Genomic DNA, 17,562 nt, shown 5'->3' on the forward strand with positions numbered 1-17,562 from the left:
TTTTGTACATGGTGCATTTGGTGCGTGGGTGAATCTTTTTCGACCGCAGTTTCTTCTGGAGCCCGTAGTAGGCCCGACTTCCGCTGATGATGCGCCTCCGAATTTCACGGCTCACGTTGTTGTCAGCCGTCAGTAAGGATCCGAGGTAGACGAATTCCTCCACCACCTCGAAAGTATCCCCGTCTATCGTAACATTACTACCCAGACGGATCCGGTCGTTTTCGGTTCCGCCTACCAGCATGTACTTTGTTTTTGAGGCATTCACCACCAGTCCGACCTTTGCTGCTTCCCGTTTCAGGCGGGTGTACAGCTCTGCCACCGTTCCAAATGTTCTTGCAATAATGTCCATGTCGTCCGCAAAGCACACAAATTGACCGGATTTTGTGAAAATCGTTCCTCGGCTGTTGAGCCCGGCTCGTCGCATCACACCTTCCAGAGCGATGTTGAAGAGTAGGCATGAGAGTCCATCACCTTGTCTCAGTCCCCGGCGAGATTCAAATGAACTGGATAGTTCACCCGAAACCCTTACGCAGTTTTGCACACCGTCCATCGTTGCTTTAATCAGTCTAGTCAGCTTCCCAGGAAAGCCGTTTTCGTCCATGATTCTCCATAGCTCTGCGCGGTCGATACTGTCGTATGCCGCTTTGAAGTCGATGAACAGGTGATGCGTTGGGACCTGGTATTCACGGCATTTCTGGAGGATTTGCCGTACGGTAAAGATCTGGTCCGTTGTCGACCGGCCGTCGATGAAGCCGGCTTGATAACTTCCCACGAACTCATTTGTTTTAGGTGACAGGCGACGGAAGATGATCTGGGATAGCACTTTGTAGGCAGCATTCAAAATAGTGATCGCCTTGAAGTTCTCACATTCCAAATGGTCGCCTTTCTTGTGAATGGGGCAGATTACCCCTTCCTTCCACTCCTCCGGTAGCTGTTCGGTTTCCCAGATCCTGACTATCAGCCGATGCAAACAGGTGGCCAACTTTTCTGGGCCCATCTTGATGAGTTCAGCTGCGATACCATCCTTACCAGCTGCTTTGTTGGTTTTGAGCTGGTGAATGGCATCCTTAACTTCCCTCAGCGTGGGAGTTGGTTCGTTTCCGTCCTTCGCTGCACTGGCGTCGTCGTTTCCTCCGTTGCCGTGGGCTCCCGCGCCTACGTTCTCCACCCCAAGTAACACACATGTTATATAAAAGTTACGACAGCGCAAGTTTTGGTTGTATAGAAGTTTATTTTACGTTATTTCAACACAATGTTAGAATTACGTAAAATAAACTTCTATACAACCAAAACTTGCGCTGTCGTAACTTTATTATAACATGTGTGTTGCTTGGGACGCCGTTCAGGTGCTGATCGAAGTGCTGCTTCCACCTTTCCAATAATACCTTTTTCTGCAACTTTGTAGAAGACACCAATACTCTATCTTTATTTTTGAGAAAAAGTGAATTCCTATCGCACTTTTAGGTGGATTAATCATCTAGGTGAAAATTTTAAAATAAAGAATTAAGTATATATAACAAACTCTTCTAAGACATCATACTTCTTAATTCAATATTTGAAGCCGCAAAAAAGGATTATGAATGCGAACCTTAGTAAGCAGGTTCCTCCAGAGATTATGTCCGGAAACCTGAACATCCGGAACTGGCAGCGGTGGCATGCCCATAGCACAGAGCGATCATTTTATAGCCAAATACATTTTACAATACAAATTTCAGAATGATAATATGTGTGATATTCAATAAAATTGCCGAAAAATACCCCCGTGGCAAGGCATTTCTCAATACCCAGAAAAGGGGGAAGGGGTCAGGGGGGATGCCACACCCAGATATTGGAAGACCAACTAACCGCATTTAATGTAAAATTGGTTTCAGATTTTTTGATTGTATGGTCTTTGAGTAGTAGCCGATTGAAAAAAAGTGGTTCGTCTAGGGCTTTTGAGGGTTAAATTAATTCTTTACAGAACCATAGTCTAGGAACCACCGGCAGAAAACCCCTCATTTCACCACCTCTCTTAGCCACCCATGTATTGATCCCCATCCCCAACAAGCAGACCCCCACCCCCCCACCATCCCCATGCATCCCTTTTGAACCCTACAGACCTCTTACATTATCTTCCACCATCACCTCCAATCACTCTTCAACACCATTGCAACCCTCCTTATAAATCCCCTTTCATCTTTTAATTAAGAATTTCCCATCTGGACATTTAGCGCGAAAAAGTCGAAAACCCGTGTTGAAACGCGAATCCGTGTAAGAAAACCGTGTTAGTTCGAAAATCTGTGTAAAAAAAAGCCGTGTAAATGTGGAGCGGACCTGGTGTAATGGTTAGAACACATGACTATCACGCCGAGAATTTGGGACCGAATCCCAGTCCCGACAAAACTCACAAAATGTGGGTTCTTCCTTCGAAAGGGAAGTAAAGCGTGGGTCCCGAGATGAACTAGCCTAAGGCTAAAAATCTCGTTAATGCAGATAAAAAAAAAATCCGTGTAAAAAAGATCTTAGTGTAGTAACTCTGTTTAAAGGAGTCACCTCTACTTCGCTATTTGGTTCAATGTGGGCTCGACTATAAGTACATGATTGATAAGGTTTTCTAAGATTACACAGCGTAACAAAAATTAACTTTTTATCTGTCTCAAGAGCAAACTTATGTGTCTCCGAAGGATTTTGAGCCGCTGAATCCGAATCCGGGCTAAGATTTGCTCCAACACGTCACAATTTTGAGCTTTACCTCAATTTATAGGGCAAAATATGCGATTTTGGGCTTTTTTGACTGCAAGCCATTAACCCTCTAATACCCAAATTTATGATTTTGATCTAAATATCATTTTTCGTCATCTAAAATCGATTTAAGCATGTTTTGGAACATGATTCTTTTTAATTCTCGATTTCTTGAATTTCAGTTTTTGATTTTTCTAATTTTTATTTTTTGACATCCCCACACTTTCATATTTTTCCTGGAAGCCAATTTGGGCAACAATTTTTTTGAGATCAAAACAATTTGAGATTTTATGATTATTGTTGAAATATTATTATTTTAAATTTTTTTCACAGAAAATTTTATTTTCCGTGTAATTTTAAGGAAAATAATTTTAGAGTGTATTCGATTCCCTTAAACTATAAAACAAGGATAGAATGATTTGGGAAAAAATTAAAATATATTAATTGTAGCGATTCAATACAGAATAAACAATGACTTCTAAAAGGCGAATAAAACATCAATTTTTCAATGATTTTAAAAAAAATGTAAATACGCTCAAAATACACCAAAAACCATTTTGAGATATACAGAACAGTCCTAAATATCAGCCAAAAATATAAAAAAAAAAGATTTTTAACGAAACAAAAATTACAAAAATGCTCAAACTATACCCCGTCTAAAGGCGGGATTGGGTATTAGAGGGTTAAGCAAGGAAATATTTTTTTGAAGCAATCAAAAGGTTAATTGGTCAATTAACATCTAAATTAACGACTCATGCAAAATATGTCGTTTTACCAAATCAAATTTTATAGTTTTAAGCGATTTATGTTAGGTACAATATTTCCCATACAAGTCATCCTCCAGCCCCTTAACCTTTTGATTGCTTCAAAAAAATATTTCCTTGCTTAATGGCTTGCAGTCAAAAAAGCCCAAAATCGCATATTTTGCCCTATAAATTGAGGTATAGCTCAGAATTGTGACGTGTTGGAGCAAATCTGAGCCCGGATTCGGATTCAGCGGCCCAAAATCCTTCGGAGACACATAAGTTTGCTCTTGAGACAAAAAAATGTTGCGCTGTGTTATCTACTACAGGCCCAACAAGCCTTTCAGTTCTTTGCTTCTCGTTGCTCCCGTTTTCAACTACGATGAAAACCACCCCATGTCGTAGGTAGACACATCCACCAATGTCAATAATGAACCCCTTAAAATTTCAATAAAACGTCCCCCAATTAAGTCCCTTTTCCCAAATCCCCCTTGCGTACTTCATCAACCGCTTTTATTCCTTTCTCCTTCTCGTGCTTTTCGGTTTTGCGATCCGATAATGATGAGCCCTCGGGCCCTCGACATAGGCGGTGGGTATATCCCTTCGCGCGCGTGCAACCATGTGTTTCAATTTATACAGATGATGATGATCCTGTTCCGATAAGTACTACTGACTGGGCGATCGGCATAGCAAGGAGCAAAAGTGACTCGCGCAGGTCGAATACCATCGCAGGCGCAGTCCGTTCGATGCACTCGCCAAAGTCAGATCGTTGGCCCCCGGAGTTCGTTGTGGAGAGGTTCGTCGCTTTAAAAAGTGTGCGCAAGTTTTTCTAGAAGATCTGTAGTGCCAGTGCGTAAGAAGAGTACTTCTGTGTGAACAAAAACAAGATCGCCGCGTTCAATCGGAAGCAGGATATTGGTCTGGAAGGTGTTTTAAAGAGAAGAACTCATAAATCACGAAACGCAATCCGGAGCACGGGATGGAAATTGGATGAACGAAGATGAACGTAGCAAATGCAGCATTAGGGTAGGTACACCGGTAGTGACGCAACTCTATGGGAAAAAGTGTTCTATACGGTTAATGCAAATATTGGAGGGGCGGTGAACATGCCCCCCCTCCTGGCCGCCATAATATTCCCTTTAAATCGAGTCAACTTAAGATTATCAGAGTTCTTAAAAAACTCTAAACAAATAAACTATTCCAACAATTAAGGGTTTCATCTATTTATTGTTAAACTTTTATTATCCAACCACAAGAAATTTCGCCCACTATTTCTCTAACAGCACCAATTCAATTTTATCATATAATATTACCAAATAACGAGCTTTGTTGAATGGCTTAATTTTGTGATTTTTATTCATGGAATACAAAAACAACATGCCAAATTTTCCGGATTTGCCGGATCCGGTAGGAAAAGAGAAAGACTTTCTAGAAGCATAGGCGGGGTAGAGTGTAGTAGCTCAAAATGCATTAATTTTCACTATGTAATTTACAATTTAAACAAACATCATGTTAAAAGCAAAAACCCAATTAATCCACCTAGTGGTGATAGTGCCTTTCTCGTCGAATATATTCCTATGATCTATTCGTCGACATAAGCCGAAGTGTTCTTGAATCCTGAGAATATATCAGATTCATCATCGAATTGGAAAACTTGTTGACGGCACATATTCCGACGTTATATTCAACGTATAGGCAGAGCTGAAAAATATCAGACTTCGACAAAGTTTTTTTTCTGCTAAATTGGCTTCTTTATCGGCGTTGAGATAATTCCATATTCTGAATCTGCATGCAAAGCTGAACCGAAACCCAAAGTTTTCATGAATTTTCATGCCCGGGGCCTTTAAAAATTAATTTGATGTTTGTACGGGCGTGGTTTGTCGAATCCCCTTCTCATCGCATTTTATACTGGGTGGAGCTGTCAAAAGGTGATTTCAGAAAATCTCTTTGAAATTGACCTTAGGTACCAACATAAAATTCTCAAAATCTGAAAAAAAATCATAGTGGCTCAGAAAAAGGTGCTCTTGCGTGTAAAATAAAAAAAATTGATACTTTTTTCAAAAAATTTAAACCTAAATAGGCTATATTTTTTAACATAGGTTACAAGATTCGTATAAAATTTGACGAAAAAAGGCAAGTATGTGAAATTTTGCGTTCTAAATCCCATACAGATTTCAACCACATTACATTGCAGGAGGGCATCAAAATAATAATCAGGGTTGCAAAAGGGGGTTGAAAAAACTTTGCTCGGAGTTGATGCGATTGAATATTATTATTATTTCCATACAACGTTGACTTATCCTACTGTACTGTATATTTACACCTTAGGAGTCTGAAATGGTGTGATTTGATGAGATCACTTTAGCACAGTCAACAGACATATTACTTGGAACAAACTGCGATTATATTCATCGTCACGAAACTTTATCGCACTATGCTAATCAGGATGCGTTTTGCAAGCCGCTGGCTAGATGGCGATAGTGATTAAACGTCAAACAGGAGCAAAAAAAAACATTGAAAACAAGAACGATACGTAGTGAGTAGAAATAAACGTTTGTTCGTATGTGGCTTTAGTTTCATCAAGATGCTATTCTCTGACACATATTTATCGCTTGCACAGATTTCGTTCACATTTGTAGTTCCGGCGAAGCACCAAATGCTAGTTCTACAACCCTACCGGTAGTCTCTAATATGGTCTCAGCCTATTTTTTTGCTGATCGTTCCTCAGGTTTTTAGAAAAGATTTACTTTATATTTGACCACTTTTGGCGGGACACCTGGAACTGATTCCGGAGCACTACCGGTTCTGCTAAATCTGGTATGAGACTATTTCAGTGGTTAACTAAAGAGCCGCGATTTGATGTATCGCATGTATGGGTTTGGTTCACTTTTAAGTTCGACCACCTCCAGTGGGACATCTGGAGCCGGTTCCGGACACTAGCAGTTGTCTCAAATATGATCTGAGATTATGTTTCTACGAATCCTTCATCAGGTTATCGAAAAAGCTGTAATTTAATGTACCGTCTTTCCTCGCTTATTCTACACTTTTTAATACGACGTTTTTTTCAACTCGTACCCCACTCATTCGACATTTGTCGAATTAAAAAATGATCAAATGTCACAGTGATCTACACTGTAAATATGAATGATCCGATATTGTGCTGATACTCACACCCGCAGCAGCTTCTCTTGCAGCTGCTACTTCCGAAAGTTCAAATTTGATGCTATGGAAAACCACCACAATATCAGTAGAATTTGTGTTCAAAAACAAATCCAACAATCAAAACAAAAACTAAAATAGAGTTGCCAAATTTCAATTAACAACAATATGTTGGATGAAAAATGTGTCAAATTAAAAGTTTACCCCGGCAATTCAACAGCAATAATTGTCAAATTAGCGGGGTTTTCCGGTACCGCATGCATGGGTAATGATTCAATTTTACATTTTACCACTTCCGGTGGGACACCCAGAACCAGTTCCGGACTGTACCGATTGTGGTCTGATACTAGTTTACAGTTAATCAGTTTTCATAAAAAGCACGAATTGATATGCCGCATTCATGGGTTTGATTCTTTTTTACATTTAGCCAGTTTTGGCGAGACACTGAATCCGGTTCCGGAGCACAACCGGTAGTCTTAGATGTGATCTGAGACTATTTTCTTGCGAGCTGTTCTTCACATTATCGAAGAAGCCGAATTTTGATGTGTTGTTTGGTTTCCTTCTACATTTGACCACTTCCGGAGGGACACTCGTAATCAGTTCAGGTGCACTACCGGTTGTCTCAAATATGGTCGGAAACTGTTTTCTTGCTAACCGTTTATCAGGTTACCTAAAGAGCCGCGATTTGATGTTGTCGCATGTATGGGTTTGGCTCATTTCTATATTTTGCAACTGGCGGGACACCCGGAACCGGTTCTGGAACACTACCGGCTCAGATATCGTCTGAGACTATTTTCCTGCTTACCGTTTATCAGGTTATCGAAAATGCCGCAGTTTGATGTGTCGCATGTATGGATTTGTTGCATTTTCAATTCTTCAAGGAACTTCTCCAAGAAAATAAAAAGAAAATCGCGTTAAGTACTGTTCCTTTGAATTCCACTAAGAATATGCATCCTTTGACAGATACGTATTTCGACCTCAACTGTAAGGTCGTCTTCAGTGTCTTGTACTTGACTCGACCTAAAAAGTCGAGTCAAGTACAAGGCACTCAAGACGACCTTACAGTTGAGGTCGAAATACGTATCTGTCAAAGGATGCAAATTCTTAGTGGAATTCAAAGGAACAGTACATAACGCGATTTTCTTTTTATTTTCAGATATTCCCCTAACAAGCCCAGGTTAATCATCTTCTCCAAGAACTTCTCCTTCGTGAATGCATGAACGTCTTGAAGGTTTCCGATAGTAATTGTTTCAGTGCTCGTTGCAAGAAATGCTTCAGAACTTCCTCCCACGATTACTTCAGACAGTTTTACAGATACTTCTGCATCGACAAACTCTTCCAGCAAGTTTCCCATAGCTTCCTTTACGTGTAACTCAGTTTGGCGAGTATTCAAAAAAAAAAGTAAGTCAGTTTTGAAAAACGATCAGCATGTTTTCATAGGCCGATGCACAATGGTCCGAATCCACGTTTTAGCAGGAAAAAAATCCGTATCTCTGTTTTCGTTAATTTTAGACGTTTGGTGTCTTCAGAGAAGTTGTTTGTATTTGTTTGCTGCATCTTTTCCAAAAATTTTTGATTAGGGTGGTCCTCGTCCTAACTCAAATCTGGAAAAGAATTTTTAAATTTTAAGTCATACGCGATCGAGTTCTTCACAAAAGTTGTAGGCAATGCTATTTCAAGCAACTTTGCTGAATACGCCGTTTATCTAGCTCTTAATTTGAACATAGTAGGTCAATTTTAAGTTTTGACTTAGGGTGAGCCCCCCAAAAACGGGTTTTTTGCAATAACTTTTTTATTTGATTTTTTTCGAAGATGTGAGCTTCGGAGCATTTGAAGAGCAAGTAATGACGCATATTTGTTCTGAACATTGCATGTTGCTAGGTCTTGTCATTCAAATGTTATGGGCAATTTTGACTTAAAAACAACGATGTCTTCAAATGCTTATATCTCATGGAGCTGGTAAAATAAAAAAAGTTCTTTAAGCGGCATTTGGAAGGTCACATATAAAGCCAAATGTGGAGCAAATATTACAAGAACGTTATTTTTTAAATTGGAATAAATCGACTCCAAAAATCCCCTTGAAAAATCGAAAAACTACTTCTAACTCATACAATTTTAAAGATAGAATCAAACTGTCTTCGAAAAAAATGTGGGTTTTCACCATACCTAAAAGTTTCCCATACACAACTTTTTTGTAAAACGTGAAACAAAAGCTTGAAATTGATAATTTGTTTTTAAAGAATATCGTTCTGATTTCCTAGAAAAACATAGCATGTACCCCTAAGAATCAAATTATCAATTTCAAGCTTTTGCTTCACGTTTTGCAAAAAAATCGTGTGTGGGAAACTTGTAGGCATGGTAAAAACCTACATTTTTTCCAAAGACAGTTTGACTCTATCTTTGAAATTGTATGAGTTATAAGTAGTTTTTTCAATTTTCAAGGGGATTTTTGGAGTCGATTTATTCCAATTTAAAAAATAACGTTCTTGTAATATTTGCTCCAAATTTGGCTTTATATGTGACCTTCCAAATGCCGCTTAAAGAACATTTTTTATTTTACCAGCTCCTCGAGATATAAGTATTTGAAGACATCGTTGATTTTAAGTCAAAATTGCCCATAACATTTGAATAACAAGACCTAGCAACGTGTAATGTTCAGAACAAATATGCGTCATTACTTGCAGTTTAAATGCTCCGAAGCTCTCATCGACGAAAAAAATCAAATAAAAAAGTTATTGCGAAAAAACCGTTTTTGGGTGGCTCACCCTAAGTCAAAACTTAAAATTGACCTACTATGTTCAAATTAAGAGCTAGAAAACGGCGTATTCAGCAAAGTTGCTCAAAATAGCATTGTCTACAACTTTGCTGAAGAACTCGATCGCGTATGACTTGAAATTTAAAAGTTCTATTCCAGATTTGAGTTAAGGCGCGGACCACCCTAATCAAAAATTTTTGGAAAAGATGCAGCAAACAAATACAAACAACTTCTCTGAAGACACCAAATGCCTAAAATTAACGAAAACAGAGATACGGATTTTTTTCCTGCTAAAACGTGGATTCGGACCATTGTGCGATGGAATTGGCTGATCGTTTTTATGATACATTCAATTTAATAAATATGTATGAGAAAACTGCAGTCCTAATTTTTGACAATGCATCAATTTGATTTGTTCCTTAACGTTTTGGAGCCAAATTGTTTCGCCACTGCTGCCGCAACCTTGCTGACCTCTAACACGTTCATCCGGTTCCAAAGGGTGAAGTGATTCGTGTAAGAATTCCTCACCGAGTTTCCTTCAAGAATTCTTCTAGAGATTTCACCAAACACTTCTCTGGGAATTTTTCTGGGATATCTTTAGAGCTTCCTCCAGGGATTGTTGCAATGCCTTCATCGATGATTCCTTCAGGAATTTCCCCAAGGATTTCCGTAAGGCTTTCAGTAGAGATCCTTTCATCCATCCATCCTTACAGACATGGATTCCTTCAGATATTTTCATGAATTCCTACAGAAATTCTTCCAGGAATTCCCTAAGAAAGCTCTTCTGGGATTTCCTAAGGAATTCCTCCTAAAATTCCTTCAGGGATTAACTCAGAAATTACTTTTGTAGTTCTTTCAGGAACAACTCCCGGTATTGGTATTGTTTTAAAAATTGCCCCAAGCGTTCCTCCAGGAACTTTACTTGGGATTATTTCAGGAACTCCTCCAGGAATTAGGCCAGGATCTAGAAATTGTTTAGGGATTCCCTTAGGAATTCCTCTCTGTATTGTCTCATGATTTTTACTGGGGTTCCTTTAAGAACTGCTGCAGGGATTCCTCCACGAACTATTCCTAGGATTCCTTCAGGATTCCTTCAAGAATTCTTTCTTCTTCTTCCTGGAATCTCATCAGAAACTCCTCGTGGTTTGTCCTTACGGATTCCTCCTGTAATTTATTTCAGAGGTCTTCCTGAGTTTCCTCCAGAAAGTCCTCCAGGAGTTCTTACAAGGTTTCCTCTAAGAATTCCTGCAGGGGTTCCTCTAAAAATTTGTCCAGGAATTTCTGCAGGGATTCCTCAATGAACGCCTCTAGAGATTCTTATTGGAATTCCTCTAGAGATTTCTCCAGAAATTTCACTAGAGATTTCTCCAGAGATTCCTCCAGAAATTCCTAAACGCATTCCTCTAAGAATTCCCCCAGGAATTTCTCCAGGAATTCCTCCAGGCATTCCTCCAGGATTTTATCCGGGAATTCCTCCAAGAACTATTTCAGGAATTATCCCAGGAATTTCTCCAGGGATTTCTCCATGAATTCCTCTTGATTTGATGAGTGGTTCAGGAATTCATGTAGGAATTCCTTCAGAAATTTCTACAGTAATTCCTCCTGGAATGTCTCCAGAAATCCTCTAGGGATTCCATCATAAATTTTCCAGGATTTTCAGGAATTTTGGGAATTAACGCAGATATTTCTCCTCCAGGAATTTCTGTAGTCATTCCTCCAGGAATTTCTCAATGCATTCCTTCAGGAATTCCTCTTAGGCAGTTCCTCCAGGAATTCATCCAGAGATTCCTCCAGAAATTGCTTCAATGATTCATTCAGGAATTACCCTATGAGTTCCTCCAGGACTTTATCCAGGAAGTCCTCCAGAGACCCCACTAGAGATTCATGCAGAGATTCCTTTAGGAATTGCTTCATAGATTCCTCTAGAAATTCCTCCATGAATTTATCCATTGATTCCCCCAAAGATTCCTCCAAGAATTCCTCCAGAAAATTCACCAGGAATTCCTCCAGGAATTTATCCAGGCATTTTTCCCTCTCAAATTCCTCCATAGATTCTTACGTGAATTGCTTCAGGGATTCCTCCAGGATGTCCACCACGGATTTCTCCAAGAATTCGTCTGGGGCTTACTCCAAAATTTTCTCCAGGAATTCCTCAAGTGATTTCTTCATAAATTTCTTCAGGGATTCCTTCAGACATTTTTGAAGAGATTGTCCCAGGAATCTTTCTAGTGACTCCTCCAAAAATTCCTACAGGTATACTTACAAAAATACCTCCAGGAAATCCTCCTTGATTTCTTCCAGGCATCCCTTCAGGGTTTTCTCCAGGCCTACCTTCTGAAAGTCCTTCAGGAGTTCTTTCAAGAATTTACCCATGAATTCCTTCAGGAAATCCTCCAGAGATTTCCCATACTTATTTCAAGCTCGATGAGCGCCACCATAATCTTAACGATTTTGCTCTTTTCACCGTAGCTACTGAGAGTCCAAAACAACAGATTCGGAAGATAAAACATTCCTCTTCTTGATTTTTGTTTTGTTTTTGATATAAGTATGGGCCACCCTACCACAAGACAAGTATTTTTCAATTCGGCACTATAAATTATTTTTCATACTGGCCCTTTCAGTACCGGAATGAGCTTGATATCAATCCGTTGCATTACTGTTCAAAATCATTAAATCATTGAGGTTAATAAACCTTAAGGTTGAAGGATTCGTCATTGATAAAATCGTCGTCATCAGAAATTCGAAAGCAGTTTTCTCACTCAAAACATGAATGATTGCATTGAAATGTATTCACTGTACTCCATTCTGCACCCGCAATACAGTGAATACATTTTCATTGCGGAAATTTCATCTTTGAACGAGAAAACTGCTTTCGAATTTTCAATGATGACGATTTTGTCAATGACGAATCCTTCAACCTTAACAAACCTTATTTAGGCACTTACACATTGGTCTAGTGAAAGGTCACTGTGCTTGCAGATATTACCCAAGTAACACTCTTACCACAGAAGAGTCACGGCGGCGCCGGTTTTTGTCGCCCAGAAGTCATTGTGACTTACTATTAGCAAGTAAGTATTTATTTGTTAAAAGTAAGTCACAGTGACTTCTGCGCAACAAAAACGTGCGCTGCCATGACTCTTCTGTGACAAGACAAGTGTGTTACTTAGGTACTTGAATATTATTGGAATGTCGCTTTTGTAAGTTTGAGAGCGAGAGCTCGGAACATTTATTGTGCGAGTTGTTGCACTATATCAACAGTGTTGCAGATGTCTTGATGAGGGCGTATCCCGAGCAAAGTCCAACAACAAAATTACAGCAAATTGAAAACATGATTTGTAATCAGCAACAAATTGATATCACATTTTGATATCATTTTATCTTTACTTAATTTGATTTCAAATTTTGCTTTCGGTTTGCTGCCATTTTGAATTAATGTAAATATAAAGTTTTACAATAGTTTTTAGTCAACTATGTAAAGTAATTCTAAGGATATAACATTAGTGCAATTATATTATTGCATTTATGATTTGATATCGATTGAAAAACTCTACATTTAACAATTTTTAATTTTTCTTGCGCTGATAACAAAAACAGTTATCAATTTGCTATCATCGATAGCAGGAATTGTTTTCAATTTGCTGTCACAGGAACATTTTTCTGCTCTCATTTTTGATATTTTAACCGTTAAAACGACCAAAACGAAAACAACCTGAGTTATCAAAATTTACAATATCACAACATCAAAATTAGTTTTCAATTTGCTATCAGACTTTGCTCGGGATTGCAGCCTTGGGAAATCTGGGCCTATCATTTCAAACAAGTTGTATATTTCATTTGAAATGTATTGTACCTGGGTGGGAAGCACGTCAATTGCTGCGAGGATAGTCATTGCTCTATAGTGATGAATTCTCTCAGTAAGGAAAAATACGAAGAGGATAACACCACAATGGATCAACTTACTGGTATTATGTCCCCAACACCAAAAAAGGCTAATAGTTATTTATGTAACATGTTGCAAAAAACGCAGATTATTTAGCACGAGTCATATATTTATCCAACGAGATTTGCCGAAATACAATGAGTGCTAAAAAAAATCGAGTTTTGTAACGAGGTGCATACCAAATTTTATACAATGATTAAGGTATGCGCACAGCAAAATCTAGCCAAAGAAAATCAAGCAGTAATAATGCATTCTAATTTATTCCCAAACCAAAAGCAATTTATCGTAAAAAGCATTAATTTACTTTAAATCAACATCAAGACATTGTTGATTTGACTTATTATATCCGTCATCTCGAGCTTTGCGCTTGAGTCCTTCCGTAAAGTTTTGCACAGTACCTACGATCGCTTGCCAAGAAATTTTTACCACCTTTGTGTCAAAATCAATCTTATTTTTTGATGAAAGCTGCCTTTCTTGACATTTTTTGAAGGTTCCAATTCACGGTTACTCAATATTTTTTAATTGGTGTGAGTTTTGAGGTGTATGAGATTTTACGTTTTTTGGAAAAATAAGGTACAATTTTCATATAGTTTTCTGCATACAAACGCAAGGATTCTTCGCCAAGGGCATGGTACAAAAATCAATCCAAAACAATACACAATATCTAAGCTTTTGAATAAGGGGGGCTAGCCATTTTTCCTGACATTCTCCGTAGTGAAAAATATGATTTGTTGTACATGTGTTTTTGAAAGCTCGGTTTTTCAATCCACAATTTCATATTGTTGACCGTAATATGTAATTCTTGCCAAACTTCGATTATTTCTTGGGCTTAAGTTAATCTGCAACCTTTCCACGTTGTAATGATGTATAGAACCGAATACTTGAACGCTAAATGAAATTTGCGGGTAGCGTCGTTTTAATGTACATTGTCAGATTTTTAGCACGCTTGTGCAAAAACTTTTCGAGGACTTCTTGTTCCCTTGACTCTAATTTTAACACAATGTCAAAATATCTCCTGAGGTAAATATTTTTCGATTTCTCACACAATAAGCTTTCTTTTGCGCCATAGGTTGACAAGATTCGTTAAAAATTGTAAAATTTCTATCCAAAATGCGGTGGCTAAATTTTGCTGTGTGCATACCTTATTTTTTCATTATACAACTCATTTGTGTTGCATCATGTTCATAATGCAGGTTAAATGAGTTCGAAAAAGTTGGCTATTATGATACCAAAATGATTAATATAAACTAGAAATTATAACACTGAATTGCATAAATGTTCAATTCGTGCTATAAAAATCATCATTTAGCAACTTGTTAATCATCATCATATTACCACATTATTAAGAAATTGATGACATAGAGCAACTTCTTCTGATCTGTTAGCTAAATAAGCGCAACCTTAAGTCTGACAGTTTTTTTTTTTAATTTTTATTTTTCAGATACGGGGCAGAAATTCAAATAATAAACTGAAAAAAAAGAGTAATTGTTCTAACCCTACCACACCAAAACAAGCTATCGAACTTCCATCACACACAATTATCGGGACAAGCACCCTACACATCCAAAGTGATGATAATTTGAGGCGCGCCCCGAAGGCAACCTGTGGCAGCAATGGACCACTACTCGACAACGGCGGCAATGGTTGGATTGGATTGCATTAGCGGCTACGGACTAACGACGACGACGACAGCGATGGAAGGCTATTTACCGAATTACTCAACCGACGCCTCGCTGTACCGCAGCTTCAGTTCCTCCGGCGGGGACACAAGCCCATCGTTCACGGGTCATCATGATGCGAGTGTCAATTATGGGTCTCTGTCTTCATTCACGGAAATGATTATTGACAGCGAAAGCTTCGTTCCGGTTCAGATGGTGGCGACGGCGGAGGGGACAGGCCACGATTACCTGGATCAGCGATTACTCGACACCGAAAACCACCAGCCAATTACCCCCGTTCCCGCAAATGACCCGATTAAACCGCCGAAAGCACGTGCTAATAAAAGCAAACGGAGAACTTCGGACCCCTCCACGGCCGCCTCCACGAGGTGCCCAAAATCACAGAAACTAGATCAAAACACCGCAAAAAAGAACCTCGCCTCCGCCACGCCTCCAAGTCCGACGGTGATGAAGAAGCGGCGCCTCGCGGCCAACGCCAGGGAACGGAAGCGGATGAATAGCCTAAATGTGGCGTTTGATAAATTGCGGGAAATTGTTCCGACTCTGGGGCCCGATCATAAGCTGTCCAAGTTCGAAACACTTCAGATGGCTCAGACATACATCAACGCGTTAAGTGATCTGCTGGAGCGGGGAGCGGACGAGAGTACCTACAGTTTGTTCGATACCGGTCCCGAAACGAGCAGCGATAGTAATAATAATCACGACCGGGACGGACAGTTCCACATCCAAAGGCTTTATGAAGTGGATTTCATGTGAGATATTAGTGCTAGGTGGATAATTAAAAGTGCACCAAATGTTTAGTAATAAGTATGCAAAACGTAGCCAAATCTAGTCTTAAGGTAAAAACAACAAATCTCAGTTCTGTGTGACCTTAAAGTAGTATTTTAGAATGGACTCACATTGACAATAAATGATGTTTTATTCTATCGTAGTATTGATTTTGATTTTGTGTAGATGATGACTACTTTTGTGGATTATTATTTTTTCTTGTTTAAGTTCCTAAAATTAAACAGGTTAGTTTTAGTCAATGTATGCACCTTTTTATGCCTTATAATAGCCGTTTACCAATAAAAAAAATCAGAAGTGTTTCAGGTGGCCTCATGGGTGTTTCAGGGCGATTCTTGGGGGCTCGAGGCGGTTTCAGGGAGTCCCAGGGATGGTTCTGGGGATATCTGGGATATTTAGAGGCTTCCACTGGAGTTAAGAGTCATTTTAGAAAGATTCAGTGACATTTAAGGTGGACTAACGAGGAGTCGTGGGACCAAAGATTATTTAGTACTATATTTGGTGGGACGCTTCAGGGTATTTCAGGGCCGTTTCGCTAGGGCTCATAAGAATTTTGGAGATTACATGGGCGTTTCAGGGGATATTTTTTTAAATTTCTTTCCATTCATGAATTTTAACTAGAGAGCTTATTCATTACTTCATTCAGGGGATCTCTGGGGAACTCAGGGGTCTCAGGAGCATTTTAGAAGATCTCCGAAAGAGTTAGGGTGATTTCAGGGAGTCTCGGAGGCGTTTTAAGGGAACTCACGAGGGTTCGAGGGTTTCAGGGATCTCAAAAGTGTTTCAGGGGATCTCATGAGATCTCAGGGGGTCTCAGCAGGATTAGGCGGTGGAATTAGGTCTGTTTTAAGAGGTGACATAGGCGATTTAGTGAGTCTCAGGAGGATTCATAGATGTTTCAGAAAATTTCTACGAGTTTCTAAGTAAATAATTGGGTTGCATTGCACAATGGTCACAATGCAGAACCCGTAGTTTCCGGGAAGGTAAGCCCAGCTCCCTGGGTTAGTGGGTTGGTGTCAGGCCCTGCGAGCCAGCCGTAAAAAAGACTAGCACCGGAAAATCAGCAAGAGAAGAATGCGAACCGATACCAATGGCGACGACCACAGCGACGAAAAGGGACTTGCGATTGGAAGCTCGGTACGTGGAACTGCAGATCTCTCAACTTCATCGGGAGCACCCGCATACTCGCCGATATACTGAAGGACCGCGGGTTCGGAATCGTAGCGCTGCAGGAGGTGTGCTGGAGAGGATCTATGGTGCGAACGTTTAGAGGTAATCATACCATCTACCAGAGTTGCGGCAACACACATGAGCTGGGAACAGCTTTTATAGTGATGGGCGACATGCAGAGGCGCGTGATCGGTTGGTGGCCCATCGACGAAAGAATGTGCAGGTTGAGGATCAAGGGCCGATTCTTCAACATCAGCATAATAAACGTGCACAGCCCTCACTCCGGAAGCACTGATGATGACAAAGATGCATTTTACGCGCAGCTTGAACGCGAGTACGACCGCTGCCCAAACCACGACGTCAAAATCATCATAGGGGATCTAAACGCTCAGGTAGGCCAGGAGGAGGAATTCAGACCGACGATTGGAAAGTTCAGCGCCCACCAGCTGACGAACAAAAACGGCCTACGCCTCATCGATTTCGCCGCCTCCAAGAACATGGCCATTCGTAGCACCTTTTTCCAGCACAGCCTCCCGTATCGTTACACCTGGAGATCACCACAACAAACGGAATCGCAAATCGACCACGTTCTGATTGATGGACGGCACT

The 17,562-nt window shown here is 39.8% G+C and overlaps 1 protein-coding gene across 1 annotated transcript; it reads left to right on the forward strand.

The window, feature by feature from the left end:
* The first annotated feature begins 3,786 nt into the window (after positions 1–3,786).
* Positions 3,787–15,899, forward strand: LOC109419041 (basic helix-loop-helix transcription factor amos). The gene is made up of 2 exons (XM_029873564.2): positions 3,787–4,490; positions 14,760–15,899. Exon 2 carries the CDS (start codon positions 14,932–14,934, stop codon positions 15,751–15,753), a length of 822 nt encoding a protein of 273 aa, XP_029729424.2. The 5' UTR covers positions 3,787–4,490; positions 14,760–14,931; the 3' UTR covers positions 15,754–15,899.
* The last annotated feature ends 1,663 nt before the right edge of the window (positions 15,900–17,562 follow it).

Source organism: Aedes albopictus, chromosome 2 (genome assembly GCF_035046485.1).
Source record: "Aedes albopictus strain Foshan chromosome 2, AalbF5, whole genome shotgun sequence".
Lineage (NCBI taxonomy): Eukaryota > Metazoa > Arthropoda > Insecta > Diptera > Culicidae > Aedes > Aedes albopictus.